This window comes from Eptesicus fuscus, chromosome 15 (assembly GCF_027574615.1).
Source record: "Eptesicus fuscus isolate TK198812 chromosome 15, DD_ASM_mEF_20220401, whole genome shotgun sequence".
Classification (NCBI taxonomy): Eukaryota; Metazoa; Chordata; class Mammalia; order Chiroptera; family Vespertilionidae; genus Eptesicus; species Eptesicus fuscus.
The window spans coordinates 17,274,595-17,291,296 of record NC_072487.1 but is presented as its reverse complement, the minus strand read 5'-3'; the positions used below and the strand labels follow the sequence as shown (position 1 = coordinate 17,291,296).

Below are 16,702 nucleotides of genomic sequence, written 5' to 3'. Positions count from 1 at the left end.
GACCCCCCAACCGCCACTGCCTGTAACCTATAACCATTATATCTTGCCTACTTTCCCATGTAATCTTTGTCCCTCTACCCAATATAAGTAGCTGATTTGTGGGGAGGGGAGAGCATTATTGGAATAAACACTCATGTATGATTCAACTCTGTCTCCGTTTAATTGGCTCAAGTAGTGACAGGAAGCCCAGACCCATTGGTTGTTTGGTTACAACACAGAGGAAAAAAACCAATGCAAGCAAATGCCAGTTAAATTATATTTATTATATAAAGAGATCATATAACTTGATATGAAAAACAAGGCAACCCCAATAGGTACTACAAAGGCAAAGGACAAGAACATCTGATCAAAGGAAACAAATATCTAACCTCATTAATAATCAAGGAAATAATTGGGATGCCATTTCTTGCTTATTGTATGCACAAGGCTAATTTCTATGCACAGCAATTTCTACATTTTCTATTTTCTAAATATACTCAAATGTGTTATTTTTAGTAATAAAAAACTGAGTCATTAAAAAAAAAAACACATAGAAGTATGAAAACTTCTGCCAATGCAGAAATCATGAAAAGCATTGAAATGAATCAACACTTGTATGGGCAGTGAAGTTCAGATCCCTGGAAGCCAATTCCTTTTGTCTTGGTTCCTGAGTTTTATTATGGTATTGTCAATAATAAGAAGGATGTTCCTGACTTACACTATGACAATTTCCTAAATATAGGGATATACACATACATATATGTGTATGTTAAGTGTATATATGTAAATTTTTTCTTTAAGTAGACATTCCAGGAAAGTACTTCAGAATTACTCACTACAGCCCTGGCCAGTGTGGCTCAGTTGGTTGAGCACTGTCCCATGAACTGAGAGGTCACCTGTTTGATTCCTGGTCAGGGCACATGCCCAGGTTGTGGGCTCAATTCCCGGTAGGGGGCATGCAGGAGGCAGCTGACCAATGTTTCTCTTTCCCTCTCCCTCTCCCTCTCTCTCTAAAATCAATTAAAAAATATTCTAAAAAAATGAATTACCCACTACAAAGGACTCCTGTGATTCCATTTGCTGATAAGGTCCCATTAAGATCTCCCAAGGTAGTTCTCAACCAGTAGGGATGCCTTGGTATTGAAGAGCCTGGAGATCTACTTCAGTACTGCCTGCAAGAGATAGCAGTGTCCTACGATTTCTGTAGCTGGCTCCTTAGGGAACCTGAAGTTCGTCCTGTCCTTTAGACATAGCCAAAAGGACATTTCCTGATCTGATGCAGAACAGAGTTTATCTGTTGCTTCCTCAGATCATGGCTTGAGGCAGATCACACAAAGCTCGGGATGCATGGGAAGGAGCAGCACCAGGGCAGCCACCCCAAATCAAATAATCTTGTTAGAATGACTAAATTGGGAGACTGAATTTAAAGTCCTATAGCTTTGTTCATCAGCATGTTTCTCTCTTTGCGTTTATAATCATGTTTTACTGAGCAAAAAGGTAGAAAGTAGCAGAGCCTAAATTTACTGAGCAAAAGCAATGCTCTGAAACCTTAGCTCTGCTAAGTAATCTGTAGAAAAGCAACTAACTCTACAAAAAACAATATACAAGCAGAAAAAGTACTAAGTTTCATCTGCAGGAACAACTTAGTCAAATGCTAAACTTGGTTGTCAATTCAATATGTTATAGTACTTATCTATTTCAATTCAGTCAGCATGACTACATAGACATTTATACTCTGGTACTGAATTCCCATTTGAATAGAAATAGCTGCTAGTTAGAATTTAAATTTAAAAGCAATTACTCTCTACTTGAAGTGCCAATCAATTTAAAAATGAGATTATGTGCATGTGTATATATATATATACATAACATATGTATGTATGTATTTGTGTGCATTTTCTCTTTTTCTCACTCTCTCCAGAAATATAAACTCTGACCTAGGGCTATACTGATTTTTTTTCAAGTTAATATTTCTGAGTTTTTTATTTCTCCTGTCTGCCTAAGAAACTTCACATATTCTGAACGCACCCACACAATCTAGTGAGTTGGCAGCTATGTCAAAAATTCTATGAAAAAAAGGGAAGTAGCTAATAATACTTGGTGACCTTTTCCTTATTATTTTAGGTTAGAGCTGGCAGCCACCCTTCGATGTTTTGTAATAAAAGATGAAAACTTTCAACTTTGAAGCATGATAAACATTACTACACATTTACTACAATCACCCTACAATCTGACTGACATAACACCACAAAAGACATCTAACATTTTTTACATGATCTTTTTGTGTGTTAAAACAGCTGGCTATGTTGAGTATTTTCAGAATGCATTTAACCATTTGATAAACATATTAGGCCAAACAATACAAACAACATCAGTTACCTTTCTCTCTAATAACTTGACCAATCATTGGAAGTTATAACTGAAGAGGAAGGATGAGATCATCCATTATGCACCACAAAGATGTAACACCTTTGTCCTAGGAATGATCTGAAGGTGCTGAAAGAGGTGATTCTCTAGAAGGTGACCCAGTGTTTTCTTCAGGTGGAAAAACTGTGAGAGTACAAGCTCGAATGCCACCAAGTGACTCTGGAAGATCAAAAACTTTATGCCACTCATCCTTTTCTGGATCATATTTCTGGACAATTTCTACCATACAGCGATTATTCCAAGAATATCCACCTACAACATAGATTTTATTTTCAAAGACAGCAACTCCAACATCACTTTGACCTCTTAACATAGCAGCAATTGGTGTCCACTGGTCAAGGGTTGGTGAATAGTATTCACAGCTTAGGACATCATCATAATCACTTGTTCCTCTGAAGTGATTGCCACCAATGACATAGAGCTTGTCTCCAACTGTACACATGCAATGCAGACCCCTGACTGTAGTCATTGGAGCTTTCTGTGTCCATTTGTCTGTATCTGGGTCAAAACACATGAGCTCATTTTGGAACGTGTCATGAGTAATTCCTCCTGAAATATACATCAAGCCTCCATATACTGTTCCTGCATGGCCGTAGTGGGGTTCACTCATTTTTGCAACATAGCTCCACTCATTCATTCTTGGATTGTAACATTCTACTGTGGCCAGTTCGCCAGCTGCACTTCGCCCACCAACAGCATACAAATGTCCTTTGAGGGCACTCAAGTGGAAGAACGTGCGCTTTTCATTTAGTGATGCAACCTGCATCCATTTATTATACCGAGGATCAAACCTGAAAACTGTATCAACAGCCGTTTTTCCTTTCGTATCGTAATTACTTTGACCACCAACTACATAAAGAAAGTTTCCAATGACAGCAATGCCATGCTGGTAACGAGGAGCATCCATGGGGGCTAACGATCTCCACTCTTGTGACCTTTCATCATACATCCGCAATTCTTTACTGACAACCAGCTGCTGCCTCAAAACTCCTCCTAAGGTAACCAAGTGTGTCGAGTCCGATCGAATGGCCGTTCTATCCGACTGCATCACTGGCTGCATATACGGCATCATTTGGTAATTGCTAGCTTCCAAAAGCAAGTTCACACAGGTATTGTCTGTTCTCATGAAATCTACTGTCTGCACGTAATTGATGAGGTCTTGGGGTGTCATTAGTGGAAATCGAATATTCTTCATTAATTTTGCAGCATAGTCCATCCGAGGATCTTCCAATCTTAGCCAGCGACAGGCAGCCTTGAACAGCTCAAGTTCAGTACAGTGCTTAAGGCTATTACTGGAAAGCACAAAGGCAAGGCGTTCGAAAGGGAGTTTTAGAAACTCTCCAGTACTCAATAATGCAGTGAAATTCTTCAGGATGAAATTATTGACATATTTGTCCACTTCTATAAGATTATAGGTGTTAGCTATTCTCCCAACTTCAACACAGTTATCTAGAGAGACTCCTGAAATAAGGAACACTTTACAGAAGTCCAAAACGGGCAAAATTTGTAAAAAGCTGGCAGCTTCGAGTGTGTCCTGAAGACTGTCCATATTAAGAGAAAGCTTCGCAGTATAAATAAAGTCAATTATTTTCTTCAGACCAACCTTGTTCACCCCATGAAGCTTAATACACATTAAATCCTGTTCTTTCATCCCACCTGTGAACATCGCCTTGAAATAATCACTGGCAGACGCCATCATAGCTCTGTGAACGCGAAAGACTTCCTCCCCATCACCGGGCACCAAAGTCACATCACAAAGCAATCCTTCTATTCTGAGCTGATCAAAGCCTTGCAGCACCACCGCACTGTGAGTATTGCTGGTGAAAATTCGCGTGGTTCCTGCCTTGCAAGGCTGTAAATGGGCGGAGACGCCCATTTCTCCGTTACCCAGAGACACTTTCATGGGAAAGCCTCTGGCACAAAGACGTGTGCCGGAGAAAGGGGTGAAAACCGGGATGCTTTCAAGGAAACAAAGATGTCCAAGGCGCAGGACAGCCCGCTTTCCTTGTCAAGGGCAAGCAGTCCCCGCGGCCCCCCTCAGGCACGCCAGTCGGTCCTCCACTCACAGCGGCGGTGCAGCAGGACCACACCGGGGCGCGGACCTCAGACCCGACTGTTAGGCAGATGATTCATCACCTGCAGGCAGTTAAGTCACCCGGTTCACCTCGTCCAGCGGCCTGCGCGGCGGCTCTTCCAGCAGTTCCGCTCCGGGCGAAGGGGAGGCGCCGCCACGTACTGCAGCTCCCGGCTCCCTCAGCGGCGAGCCCGGGCACCTCCGCGAACGGCCCGGCCCGTCGCGTCCGCCGCTGTCACTAGAGCGTCGCCGCGGCTCCGGGCCAGTGTGGGAGGAAGGGCCTGGAACGCGGGCCTGGAACACCGGCCTAGCCCCGCCGCCGCCGCCCAGCCGCCCCTTCCGGAAAGGCCTAGCGAGTCCCAGGATCCCTCGGGCTAGGAGCGGCCGCCGCAGCTACTGCGCCTGCGCGGTTGCCAGACTGGTCGGAGAGCGGGCGTGGGGGAGGGAGGGAAGGAGGGGGACGCGAAGGGCGGGGGCGGGGGAGGGGGCTGCGCGGGGTCCGCGCGCGGGGCCTCTGGGTCACTTGGTTTGTGGGACTGAAAAGGCCGGAATCGGTGCACGCGCTTATGCTGCACGTTTGCTATGAACTCTTAACAGCACCTGAGCGCTCCACGCAAATGTGTATTTTTCTTTAAGATTTACGCAGCCTGACTTCTGCTTTTTGAGTAACGATGAAATGCGGCTTTTGTGGAAACTGAAAGGAAACGAGGCAGACCTAGGAGGGGGAAGATGCTTAGAATGTTTTCTCTATAAAAGGCTTTATAAGTTATATCCCACGCCATTTCATGGACATCTCAATTATAACTGTGGTCCAGATTTTCAAAATTTTCATCATTTACCATACATATCATTTGTCTCTTTTAATACCGAATTGTGACCATGCTATGTAAATAATAAAACCTTTGCCTCCCAGTGGAATTCCATCAGTAATTTTTTTTCATGCTTTTCCACTCACAAATTTTCAATGACTACACAATTGTCCAGTAATTAGACACACAGTAGTTTCCTTTGCCCGTTGTTTATTTTTTAATACATACCTTCTTATCCTCCATTGTTTTATACAATCTGAAATAAACATAGAATGTGGACACTTTGCCCTGTTTGGGGGTATATTCTAAAGGTAGAATACTGAATTCAGGATGAATATTTCTTTCCAAAACGTCACCAGCGATGCTTGAGTATGCTCTATTGATATTTCCTTTACATTTATTAACTTGGATTTCTTTAATTACTAGTAAATTTAAGTTTGGCATATGAACAATTGTATACTTTGACATAATTCTTTCAACATTATCCACAATTTGAAGTTATTACTGTCTTAAATTCTTCTAGTTTATTTATGCATATGCAAACTAATCAGAATATAGCTATATTCTTTTTACACTCTGTTTTTAAATAAAAGATAGCATCCCGCCAAAACCGGTTTGGCTCAGTGGATAGAGCGTCAGCCTTCGGACTGAAAGGTCCCAGGTTCGATTCCGGTCAAGGGCATGTACCTTGGTTGCGGGCACATCCCCAGTGGGGGGGGTGTGCAGGAGGCAACTGATCGATGTTTCTAACTCTCTATCCCTCTCCCTTCCTCTCTGTAAAAAATCAATAAAATATTTAAAAAAAAAAAAAAGATAGCATCCCATACTCACTGTTCTGCACCTATCTCTTTTCACTTGGAAATCTTCCCATATTAACATTTTATTTTATTTTAAACAGTTGTATTGTTTCCCACTGAGTGAGTGTGTCATAAATTATTTAGGCAGTCCCCTACCCATGGACATTTAGCTGGTCCCAACTGTTTCCTGTTGTTCCTGGGGAGATGGCAGCAAGGTCCAAAAGGCTTAGACCACTGCTGTCCTCCACCACATCCTTCAGCAAGTTTTCAACGTGTTCAGCATAAGAGGCTGGTTGGAATGAAATTAGCCTGGAGAAAATCTTCCTGGACTTGATCAGCATTCGGAAGTCCTGGAGACCTGCTTGTTGTCAGAGTTGGGGATGGAAGGACTCTCCTAAGCTATGGAAACTCCATACTGGACCTGAAGATGTACTTCCAAGGACTCAGTCTCTCCATGGAAATGAAAGCAGAGAGCTGCTGTACCTGGGAGTTTGTGAGAGGAAGAAATCATGGTACCTTTCTCTTTTTCAGCAAGCTTCCGAGAATGATGGACAGCCAAGGAATCCATTCTGTGCAAAACAGTTATTACAGACCAGTGCACTTCATCATTTCAAAAGACTTTTTTTTTTCTGCCTTCATCATGAAATAAATTAAATTTGTCACAATACTTATTAGTAGTGCTACTGAGCCACCTCCCAAAATTCAGTTTTGTGTGCCCAATACACTAGTAAGCCAAACTCTGTGACACTGGCGTTCGAGATAGAGAAAGGTTTCAATTTGGCCAAAGATAGAGGACAGGAGAGCAAGATCTCTCAAATCTGTCTTCCTCAAAAAGCAAAAGTACGGAGTGTGTTTGTGGCAAGGGAGTAGGGGGCGGGGGCGGGGGGAGTTTCAGAGAACCGAAGGGAAAGACTCTTTCTTCAATAACAGATAACATTTTGTGCAACCAGACTGACTTCTGGGCATCTGACCTCAGTTTCGTAAGGATTTGTTCTGTGGGACTGTTCTGCTTTCCTGGGTCCAGAGCTAAAACACAACCGAGGTCAAGATACTACATTTCACTCTGTCTCTGTAGTCAGCAGACCCAGGGCCTTGTTCCTAAGACTATCGGTTGTTGAGCAGAACCTCATTGTCCTGAGGACTTAATGATGACACAACAGAGAGGGAGTGAATGAGGCAAGTGAGGTGATAGGGGGAAAGGGATGCAATAAGAATAGGACCACAGTTCTTTAATGGTATTCACCTTACTAACCATAGGTACGAGGCTTTCCTACAGACCCTGGGAAACTGGAGGATGTGCTGCAAGATTAAAACAGACCTGTAAAAAGATAAGAGACGCCTTGGAGCCCAGATGAATCCATTGCTAAAAAAAAAAAAAAAAAAAAAAAAGTACATTTTGAGAACAGATAAGGACAGGATTTGGTTGCTGTGCCTAGACCCTAACACCCTCCGGGAGTTTTTGCCTCAGGAATGCTGACCATTCTCAGGTCCCAGGAACTGGCCAAGCTGGGTTTTAACAGCATTGAAAATGAACTACTAGTACCTTGTTATGGGATTTCAAGATCCTGGAAGGAGACACGCGCAGACCACGGACCCTGCAGGCATTCTCCTCCTCCTCCTCCCCCTTGCCTGCAGATTTCTTCCTCACCCCTATATAATCAGCCTGCTAGTAGGGGAGGTGAATTTACAGGATGACCCGCTGCTCTCTCCATTCTGCCAGCATTATTGGAATAAACAATCATATATGACTCATTCTTGTCTCTGCTTAATTTGGCTCAAGTAGTGACAGGCGGTCTGGACCCGTTTTGTGTCCAGTTTCAAAGGGCCATGATGGAGCCCAGGTCTCTTTGTTCCCAAGTTCAAGTTCTGTTATTCTCATGTGCCCCCTTCCAAATCTCTGGTTATCAATACTGCCCTTGGGTCTGGGCAAGAGGGGTCCCTGCCCTGGGCTCAGAGCTTTAGAGGGACCAGGAGGCTCTGCCTACCCAGGGCCCACCTTCGCCCTACCTAGTCCCCTTACAGTTTAGACTATTGTAAACCAAAATTCCCAAAGAAATTCCCAGGAAAAGGAGAGATTTAGAAAAGGAGAGACCTCATTCAGGTGAAACAATTTGCAAATAGGACAAACAGCGCCTTCTGCAGAAACTGAAAATATACTCCACAGAGGCAAAGTGGGAGACTGCCTTTCAGAGGGAAAGTTCCCACCCAACTTCCCAACTGGTCCAATTTAATGCAAATAAGGTTTCCAAATTCATACAGTTCTAATTGGCCTGGATCATCCAGTTCTGATTAGTCAGTGTCATGCATTCTGGTTGGTCATCACAGAGCAGTTCTTATTGATTGGTATAGATGCAAATGAGGATATAATTGTGCTGTTCTGATTGGACAAGGCATGTTTCAGTCCATTGGTGGAATGACAAAACCAGGGATTCCCCCTGCAGTGATTGGCTCAGACTGACCCCTAAGGGAAGGTAACTTGGGGCTAAATGTCTCACTTTAGCCAAGAACAATTTTCAGAGAGCGTTTACACAGGAGTGCTGTCTGCCAGGAGTTCCATCTGCAGTTAGAGGGAGGGAGTTCATCTGCAGTTAGAGGGAGGTCTTGAAGGTAGATTTGAATGGTGCATCTAAGTGTCTAATATAGTCCAGCCAGTTTAGTTCAGTGGTTGAGTGTCGATCTATGAACCAGGAGGTCACAGTCCAATTCCCAGTAAGGGCACATGCCCAGGTTTTGGGCTCAATCTCCAGTCTCGGGCATACAGGAGGCAGGCGATCAATGATTCTCTTTCATCATTGATGTTTCTATCTCTCCCTCTCTCATCCTCTGAAATCAATTAAAAAAAAATTTTTTTTTATTTCAGAAAGGAAGGGAGAGGGAGAGAGGGATAGAAACATCAATGAGGAGAGAGAATCATTGATTGGCTGCCTCCTGCAAGTCCCACACTGGGGATCAAGCCCGCAACTGGGCATGTGCCCTGACCAGGATCGAACCTGTGACCTTCTGATTCATAGGTCAATGCTCAACCACTGAGCCACGCTGGCAGGGCTGAAATCAATTTTTTAAACAAATTTTAAATGCCTAATATAAATGCCAAAGTGTTGAATTTCATTCATAGGATTATAGGAAACAATTGAATCATGGAAATACGAATAGATGTGTATTTTGTTTGTTTCTCTCCCTCTTCCTTTTTATTCTTTTGGATGGACGTGGGCATACCCAAATTTTCAACTTGGCCCATAAGTTGCAAAAAGGCATAACAACAGCATTTGGACGGACAAAGTGTACGTAAGGACTTTGGCCCTGGGATATTTATTAGAAGCGCTTTATGGATATCTGTTGAGTGGATGGGATCATTGAACTGGGCACCTTTGTAACTCTGTGAATGGGAATGATGTAGGTCAGTGATTTTCAACCTTTTCCACCTCATGGCATATATAAACTAATTACTAAAATTCTGCAGCACACCAAAAATATATATTTTTTGCCAATCTGACCAAAAAAAAATAGGTATAATTTTGATTCACTCATACTAGATGGCCATTGTTGGCTTTGGCTATGTTTTTTTATTTGACTATCTAAGGCAGGGGTCCTCAAACTTTTTAAACAGGGGGCCAGTTCACTGTCCCTCCGACCGTTGGAGGGCCGGACTACAGTTTAAAAAAAAAACTATGAACAAATTCCTATGCACACTACACATATCTTATTTTGAAGTAAAAAACAAAATGGCAAAAACACCCGCATGTGGCCCGCGGGCCGTAGTTTGAGGACGCCTGATCTAAGGGGAAACAATTCAGTGCAGTTGACTAAATAGGTACTGTGTAATCTAAAAATTCTTGGGGCACACGGGTTGAAAATCGCTGACATAGATACTGGGAAGCCAAGGGGTGGGCTTCCATAAGCCATATTACCTGTTTCCGCAGCCTTCCACAGGAAGTGCCCTCCACCATGACATCGGGATCTGGAAGCTCTGTTGCTGCTGCCTAATGGCTGATAAACCAGTGTGAGCCAATCAGAAAGCTAGTCTTAAGAATTTGACTCAAGAAAGCCAGAACCTTAGACTCAGGAGTCAAGTAACATTAGTGGAATGTTCTGAGGTTGCTGGAGGTTAGGTGATTCTTACCTCTTATCAGGCCTTATTGCTTAACCCCTACTCAGATTCTGTGAGATAGCGTAGTATTCCTGGAATACTTACCTCGCAACACATATTGATGCAGATGGTCACATCCACCTAGAAGCATGTATGTATTTTTTGAGGATAAATCATGTCCTTTTAATAATAAAAATACACTTTTAAAATGTTTTAGCATAGATTTACTTATCCATTTTAAATTTCTATTCCAAGTGTATACTTTATGATATGCATAGTATTTTATAACTGTAGTATATATCCTATCTAATAAAGAGGGAATATGCTAATTGACCCTCATGTGGTCACAAACATGGCGGCACCCACAGCCAATAAGGAGGGAATACGCTAATTGACTGCCCCCCCCTCAAAGATGGCAGCACCCACAGACACAAGATGGTGGCACCCAATCCCCTCAGCCCCACCAGGGCAGCAGGCGTGTGGCAAGGCCGGGCCTGCCCCTAGGAGGGCCGGGTCTTGCCACGTGCCTGCCTCCAGAGTCCCCCAGTCCCCTCAGCCCCCCAGCCCCCCAGGGCCAGCCCGAGATGTAGGCAAGCCTTGGATGACGGCTGCCCAGCCGCCCAGGGTTGCCCGAGGCTCAGGTAACCAGGGCCGCCCGAAGCTTGCGCTGCCGGCAGTGGCAGCAGCAGAGGTGTGATGGGGCGTTGCCTTCCCCTGATTGCCGGGTCGCCTTCCACCCCTGAGGGCTCCCAAACTGTGAGAGGGGGCAGGCTGGGCTGAGGGACCCCCTCCCCCCCAGTGCATGAATTTTTATGCACCAGGCCTCTAGTGTATACTATAAATAAAAATAAACATACTGTATCTGAGATGTGTGCTCAAGAGGAGTAAATTACTGAATACCTGTATCTCCATAATCCTCAGTACTCCGGCTTAAAGACATGGGTGGACATTCTCAGGGATTCAACATATATGTTAAAAGTTGAAAGTTTTGTTTTGGTCACAAGGAACAGTACAAGACTTATATACATATAAGTTTTTGGACATGTGAAGTGTACCCAGGAGAGTTAGGTTGTGTGAGATGCGTGCCCATAGCATGGAGTAAATGTCACAATCCCCTCCCCCAAGGTGGCTGTTGGCTGTCAGGAAAAATCAAGAGCCCACAAATCACCACTTCTAGACTCTGGGTTCACAGAGAGGCTCTGCCCTGCTCACCTAGAGACCAAGGGTCAGAGTGTCACCCAGCTCAGCCAGGCCAGCAGCACTTGCAAGGTCCCAATAGCCCTACCCTTTTCCTTCCTGATGGCCCTGGTGGTGCTCTCCTCAACGCCATCTGCTCTCCACGCTATGACAGGACTCAGACCCACAGCCTGGCTAACAGGGAGGCCTTGATTCTTCTGGTACAGATGAGAAGCTTCCCTTTCTCCTGCCTGAAGTACAGAAACGACTTTGGGTTCCCCCAGGAAGCCTTTGGCGGCACCAGTTCCAGAAGGCACAAGCCAGCTCTGTCATCCATGAGATGGTCCTGCAGACATTCCACCTCTTCAGGAAAGACAGCTCGTTTGCTGCTTGAGATATGCCCAGGTTTTGTGCTGGATCCCCAGTAGAGAGCATGCTTCTCTCTCTCATTGATACTTCTTTCTCTCTCTCATTGATATTTCTTTATCTCTCCATCTCCCTGAAATAAATAAAAACATATTAAAAAAAGAAAGTGGAAAACTGGATGATGCAATCTCTTTCTCAATACTTAAGGTAAATAATGGTCAAAATCAGCTAAAAATATAAAATACACAATGGAAATCCACAGAGCAAGAGACAGCTGTGTATAATTCAGAAGTATAAACAGATTTAACAAAAAAAATTTTTTTCAGAAAACTCACAAAAATGTATAACCCATAACTCACCAAAAAGAATTTTTTGGAGAGAACCAAGATGGCAGCATACGTAAACACCAGTACTCGCCACCTCCCACAACCACATCAAAATTACAATTAAAATGCAGAACAACCATCATTCAGAACCCCCTGAAATCTGGCTGAATGGAAGTCCTACAACTAGAGAAGTAAAGAAGAAAGTACATGGAGACAGGTAGGAGGAGTGGAAATACAGAACAGGCTGGTCCAACACCCACATGAGGCAAATTTTTAACCAGGAGGGATATCTTGGCTGTGGAGGCCTCCTGTGAGAAGCAAGGGGTCCCAGCCCCACACCAGACCTCCAGCCCAGAGTTCCAGAGCTGGGAAGGGATTAACCAAAGATCTTACATACACATATGCATTATCAATGGACACAGATAATAGCATGGTGAAGGCCTGGGGTGGGGTGGGAACCAGGTGGAGGGGGGTAATGGGGATAAAAAGGGGGTCAACTATAATACTCTCAACAATAAAGATTATTTTTTTTAAAGAATTTTTTGTTGAAATTCCATTCTGCTTGAACATTTATGTGATGTTGAGCAACCCACTTTATCTTTCTAAAGGTCAGTTTTCCCAGAAATCAACTGTTATCAGAAAGGGGATCTGGCCCTGAGCAGGTCTGCCTAGAGCCAGCCAAGAGTGTGTGGCTTCCTGACTTAATGCAGGAAAAATTTTACAGCAGGAGCCCAGGTGAATTTTAGAGCTGGGAACAGTGAAACCAGGAAGGGCTGGGGAATGAGCCCAGGCTGGGCTGCTTTGGCTCACTAAGACGTCAGAGAAAACGGGGCCGTGGGGACAGGTTCAGGGGCATTGCCTGGGATGAGCTGCCACTGCCCACTGCTGTCCTGGGTGCAAGCGTTGTGGGGTCCCTTAGAGTTTAGGAGATGCATGCCTGTGGGGGAAGAAGCGGAGAAAGGGAGCAGCAGGAACTTCTCCCCAGAGGGAGAGCAAGTGTTAGGTCCTTTGTCTTGAGGGTTTTTATCGTTCTTTTTGAAGCAGGAATCTTAGGGGAGGACTCAGGGGAGGGTTTCAGCAGAATATTCATCAGTTTTCTAGGTGCTGCTCCTTCAGGGTTGTGGTCTCCACTGATTGGTCGGTGTCAGGGCAGGGGGTCATTAGTCATTGCAGCTGGTCCTGGTGTTTTGCTGCTTTTCCGGGTCTGGAGCTGAACTATAACCCAGGCCTACATGTTATCTAGGGAGGTGACCTTCTGAATCTGTGGTGAATTCCTCGGCCAGGTTGTTCAGCTGTCTGTCTCAGTTTCCCTGTTCCACTTGTCCTGGCTTACTGGCCTGTCTCAGTGGCCTGTATTAATAACTAGAAAGGGGAATAAATGCCTGATAAAGGACAGAAAAACATGATGTTTAATGATTCTGACCCCTGGCACATGCCTTTCCTCCCTCCCTCCCAGCATTCCAGAACCTATGCCCACATCACACTAGTGTCCTTCCTCTCCAGGCAGAAATCCCCACAACACACTTGTCATCCACTCTCGTGACCTCTCCACCCAATCACACAACTGCTTCCTGGTCCTTGTGGTTTCAGCTGCAAGGTTTCCCTAAAGAGCAGAACTTCCAAAGTTGAAAGCGAAAGGTGACTAACATTTCTAGGTTTTGCAGAAACATCTGCAAGAGAGGCTTTCCTTAGTGTCCATTGAATGTGATCTAAGAGTACCTGTAACTGAACAGAAAGAGAAAGCAAGATCCAGGGTGTCCATGGGAAAATGATACTCCTCTCAGGGAAGACAGCCCCCTGGTGGCCACGTGTAACAAGGGCAGCCTCCAAGAGGAGGGATGGATTCTGGGAATTGGAGTGGACCAGGGTAACTCCAGTGCCAGCCACAAACTAGTTTCAATTGTCAGAAAATTCTACTCTTTAAAACTATTTAAGAGGAATGTTGACTACTTTTCCTTAGAACTTAAAGCCAGGCAGTTCTGTGGACTCAGACCACACTGGGGATGTCATACAGAACAACAGACAGCAGTCCACTGGCATTTGAAGTGGAACTTGGAATCCCTACTCAACCCACTCTCCCTGCTCACTGCTATCATGCCCTGGCCTCTCCTTGGTTCATAAATCCCATGTCCATTACTATCCATGTCGTCCATTAACCAGCCCTTCCAGCCCAGCCCATATCTTAAACTCCTAAAGGGCTTGACCTTGGATTCTTGGTACCTTCCAAATAATTCATCGCTCCAGAATTATACCGCATAATAGTGGTATAAACAAGTTTAACACAAATAGGATTACTGAGAAAGTTGAATTCACCATTTCAAAGATCTTAGAACAGTGCTTGGACCATAGCATGGAATAAAATTTTGTTATCATTTGCTGTAAAATATCAATATAATTATTATTTAGATTAAGAGCACACTCTTTTAGGATCATCCAATTCCATTTCTCTCAAATCCACATGACTCAAGGCAATCTTCCAGCAGCTGAGTGGAGTTATTAACCAGATGGAGCACGCACATCGGGGTTAATATCCACTAGGCAGCAGGGAGGGTCCCGCTCCAGCAGTGGGGGTCGTGGTCACAGTCTTCTGAGCGTTGGTTGCTGTGAGTCTTCCGTTCTGTCCTCAGAGCGGGTCCCATGTGCATTAAATGACAGGAAAGTGACGTGGCTGGTCACTGACCCAGGAGGTCCTGGTCTCTGAGCCTCTGGCAGAGGCAGCCCAGCCCTGCGTTGGTGTAGCTCAGGGCTGGCTCCATCCTCCCTCTGCCACAGCACCAGCACCCCGTGGGGCTGCAGTCCACTCTGCCCACTTACACTTTGTCCTCTCGTCATCAGAAGCCACTTCCCTCCTTTCTCTTTTAGGACATGCAGAATTCTATTTCTTTCATTTATGCCCACAAACAACTATCGATTTTGCTTTCTGGGAAAGTTGAAATGAGAAATAAAAAGTCTGACGTCATGATAAGTATAGAGGAAAATGGTGAAGTCCCTTTGACTTTCTTTACTTCCCTTTATATGAACCTCAGGACGAAGTAGAAAATCATGTCAGAGGAGCAACACAGACTATGCCCAGTAAAACACTCTGTAATGACTATGTGGTTATTTACATTTAAATGAAACACTATGTATAATTAAGAATTGAAGGCTCTTACTACCTGAGTTAGCAGCCTGAGCCTCACTGCCCTGCATCCTGAGCAGGAGACAGAGGGGTGACCAGAGAAGCCCAATAGAAACGCACAGGCTGAATGAGCAGCTGAAGTTCACCAGTTTCTGTTCTACAAGTTTCTTCTGAGAGACGTCGTCATTGAATCTCCCGTCCCCAGCTCAGAAATTCTGAGTTCAATGTGTTCAATAATTTAAAAAGAGAATTCAATAATAAAGCTGCACTTGCCAAAACAAATTATTGGCCCACTGAAGATCAATGATTGCAAACGGATAACGAATGCCTCCACCCACTTAGACAAAACAAACGTTTGCTGTCAGCGTTAGGGCTGTGGACACCACTGACACCTGGGTCCTGGCTCAGGAGAGGAGCAGGTCACCACCGAGAACAAGGGTCCTTCACACACACCCTCCGGGGGAAGCAGGAGGATGCTGACCCATCATTTGCCACAAAGACACAAGCCCCTCCTCCTGGGGAGGTTTCTAAGGACCTCAGGATGGGGTGAGCCTGCCCTCAGCGGGGAGTCCAGGAGAGTTATAGTTGAGGACACTGTCACTCAGAGGCAAAGGGTTACTAGAGCTGATCTCGGCCTCGGGAATGGGGTGGCGCTGGGAAAATATTACTATCTTGTGATGAGAATCTCCACACCTACAGCCACCAGCAAAGAACCCGGATTCCTGCTGGGGGTATCGGCACAGCCTGAGGAGCACTAACAACCAGTTACAAACACTGGAAGGAAATGGCAATGTCTACAGAAGTCCTGACCTAGTGGCCCCCGTGAAGCATAACCACGTGGCCCTACAGGTATGGGTTCTAGAGGAGAAACATCCCTGAAACGCAGTCACTAAAAACCTCAGCCTCTGCAGGGAACACAACAGGAAATAAAACTCAGCCCTTGGTTCTAAAGAGCTTATGGACTACATGTGGGCCAGCAAGGACCTGACAAAACACACAAGCCCACACGGATGAGGGAGCCTGACTCCCTGTGCAGAGTGAGGAGGGCAACATGGGGCCCAGACGACACATCTAAAGTTTGTTGGGAGCCCTGACTGGTTTGGCTCAGTGGATAGAGCGTCGGCTTGTGGACTGAAAGGTCCCAGGTTCGATTCCGGTCAAGAGCATGTACCTTGGTTGCGGGCACATCCCCAGTGGTAGGTCTGCAGGAGGCAGCTGATCGATGTTTCTCTCTCACTGATGATTCTAACTCTCTGTCCCTCTCCCCTCCTTTCTGTAAAAAATCAGTAAAATATATATTTTTTAAAAGTTTGTTGGGAATTTAAAACAGAAAATTAATATTGCAGATTGATGACATCTTCTTAGACCACCTAAAAGAAAACAAAAAAGGACGTGAAAGTGGAAAGAAATGCTTAGAAAATGAAAATTGTGGCGTTCCCTATTTAAGGGCCCTGCCTAGAAAGAAGGTCATTGGAGAACTTCTGGCCCAAGGTTGTTCACCAGACGCCCAGCTCAGCCAGGCCAGCAGCACCCTCCTTTGCCC

At 44.9% G+C, this 16,702-nt stretch overlaps 1 protein-coding gene across 1 annotated transcript; it reads right to left on the bottom strand.

The window, feature by feature from the left end:
• Window positions 1-242: 242 nt before the first annotated feature.
• On the bottom strand, window positions 243-4,427 carry KLHL9 (kelch like family member 9). Its single transcript, XM_008145045.3, has one exon. It carries the CDS (start codon window positions 4,307-4,309, stop codon window positions 2,456-2,458), a length of 1,854 nt encoding a protein of 617 aa, XP_008143267.1. The 5' UTR covers window positions 4,310-4,427; the 3' UTR covers window positions 243-2,455.
• Window positions 4,428-16,702: the final 12,275 nt, after the last annotated feature.

What these genes read in the sequence shown, in the direction of transcription:
- KLHL9 (XM_008145045.3), bottom strand. Translation starts at nt 4,309, where the DNA reads ATGAAAGTGTCTCTGGGTAACGGAGAAATGGGCGTCTCCGCCCATTTA.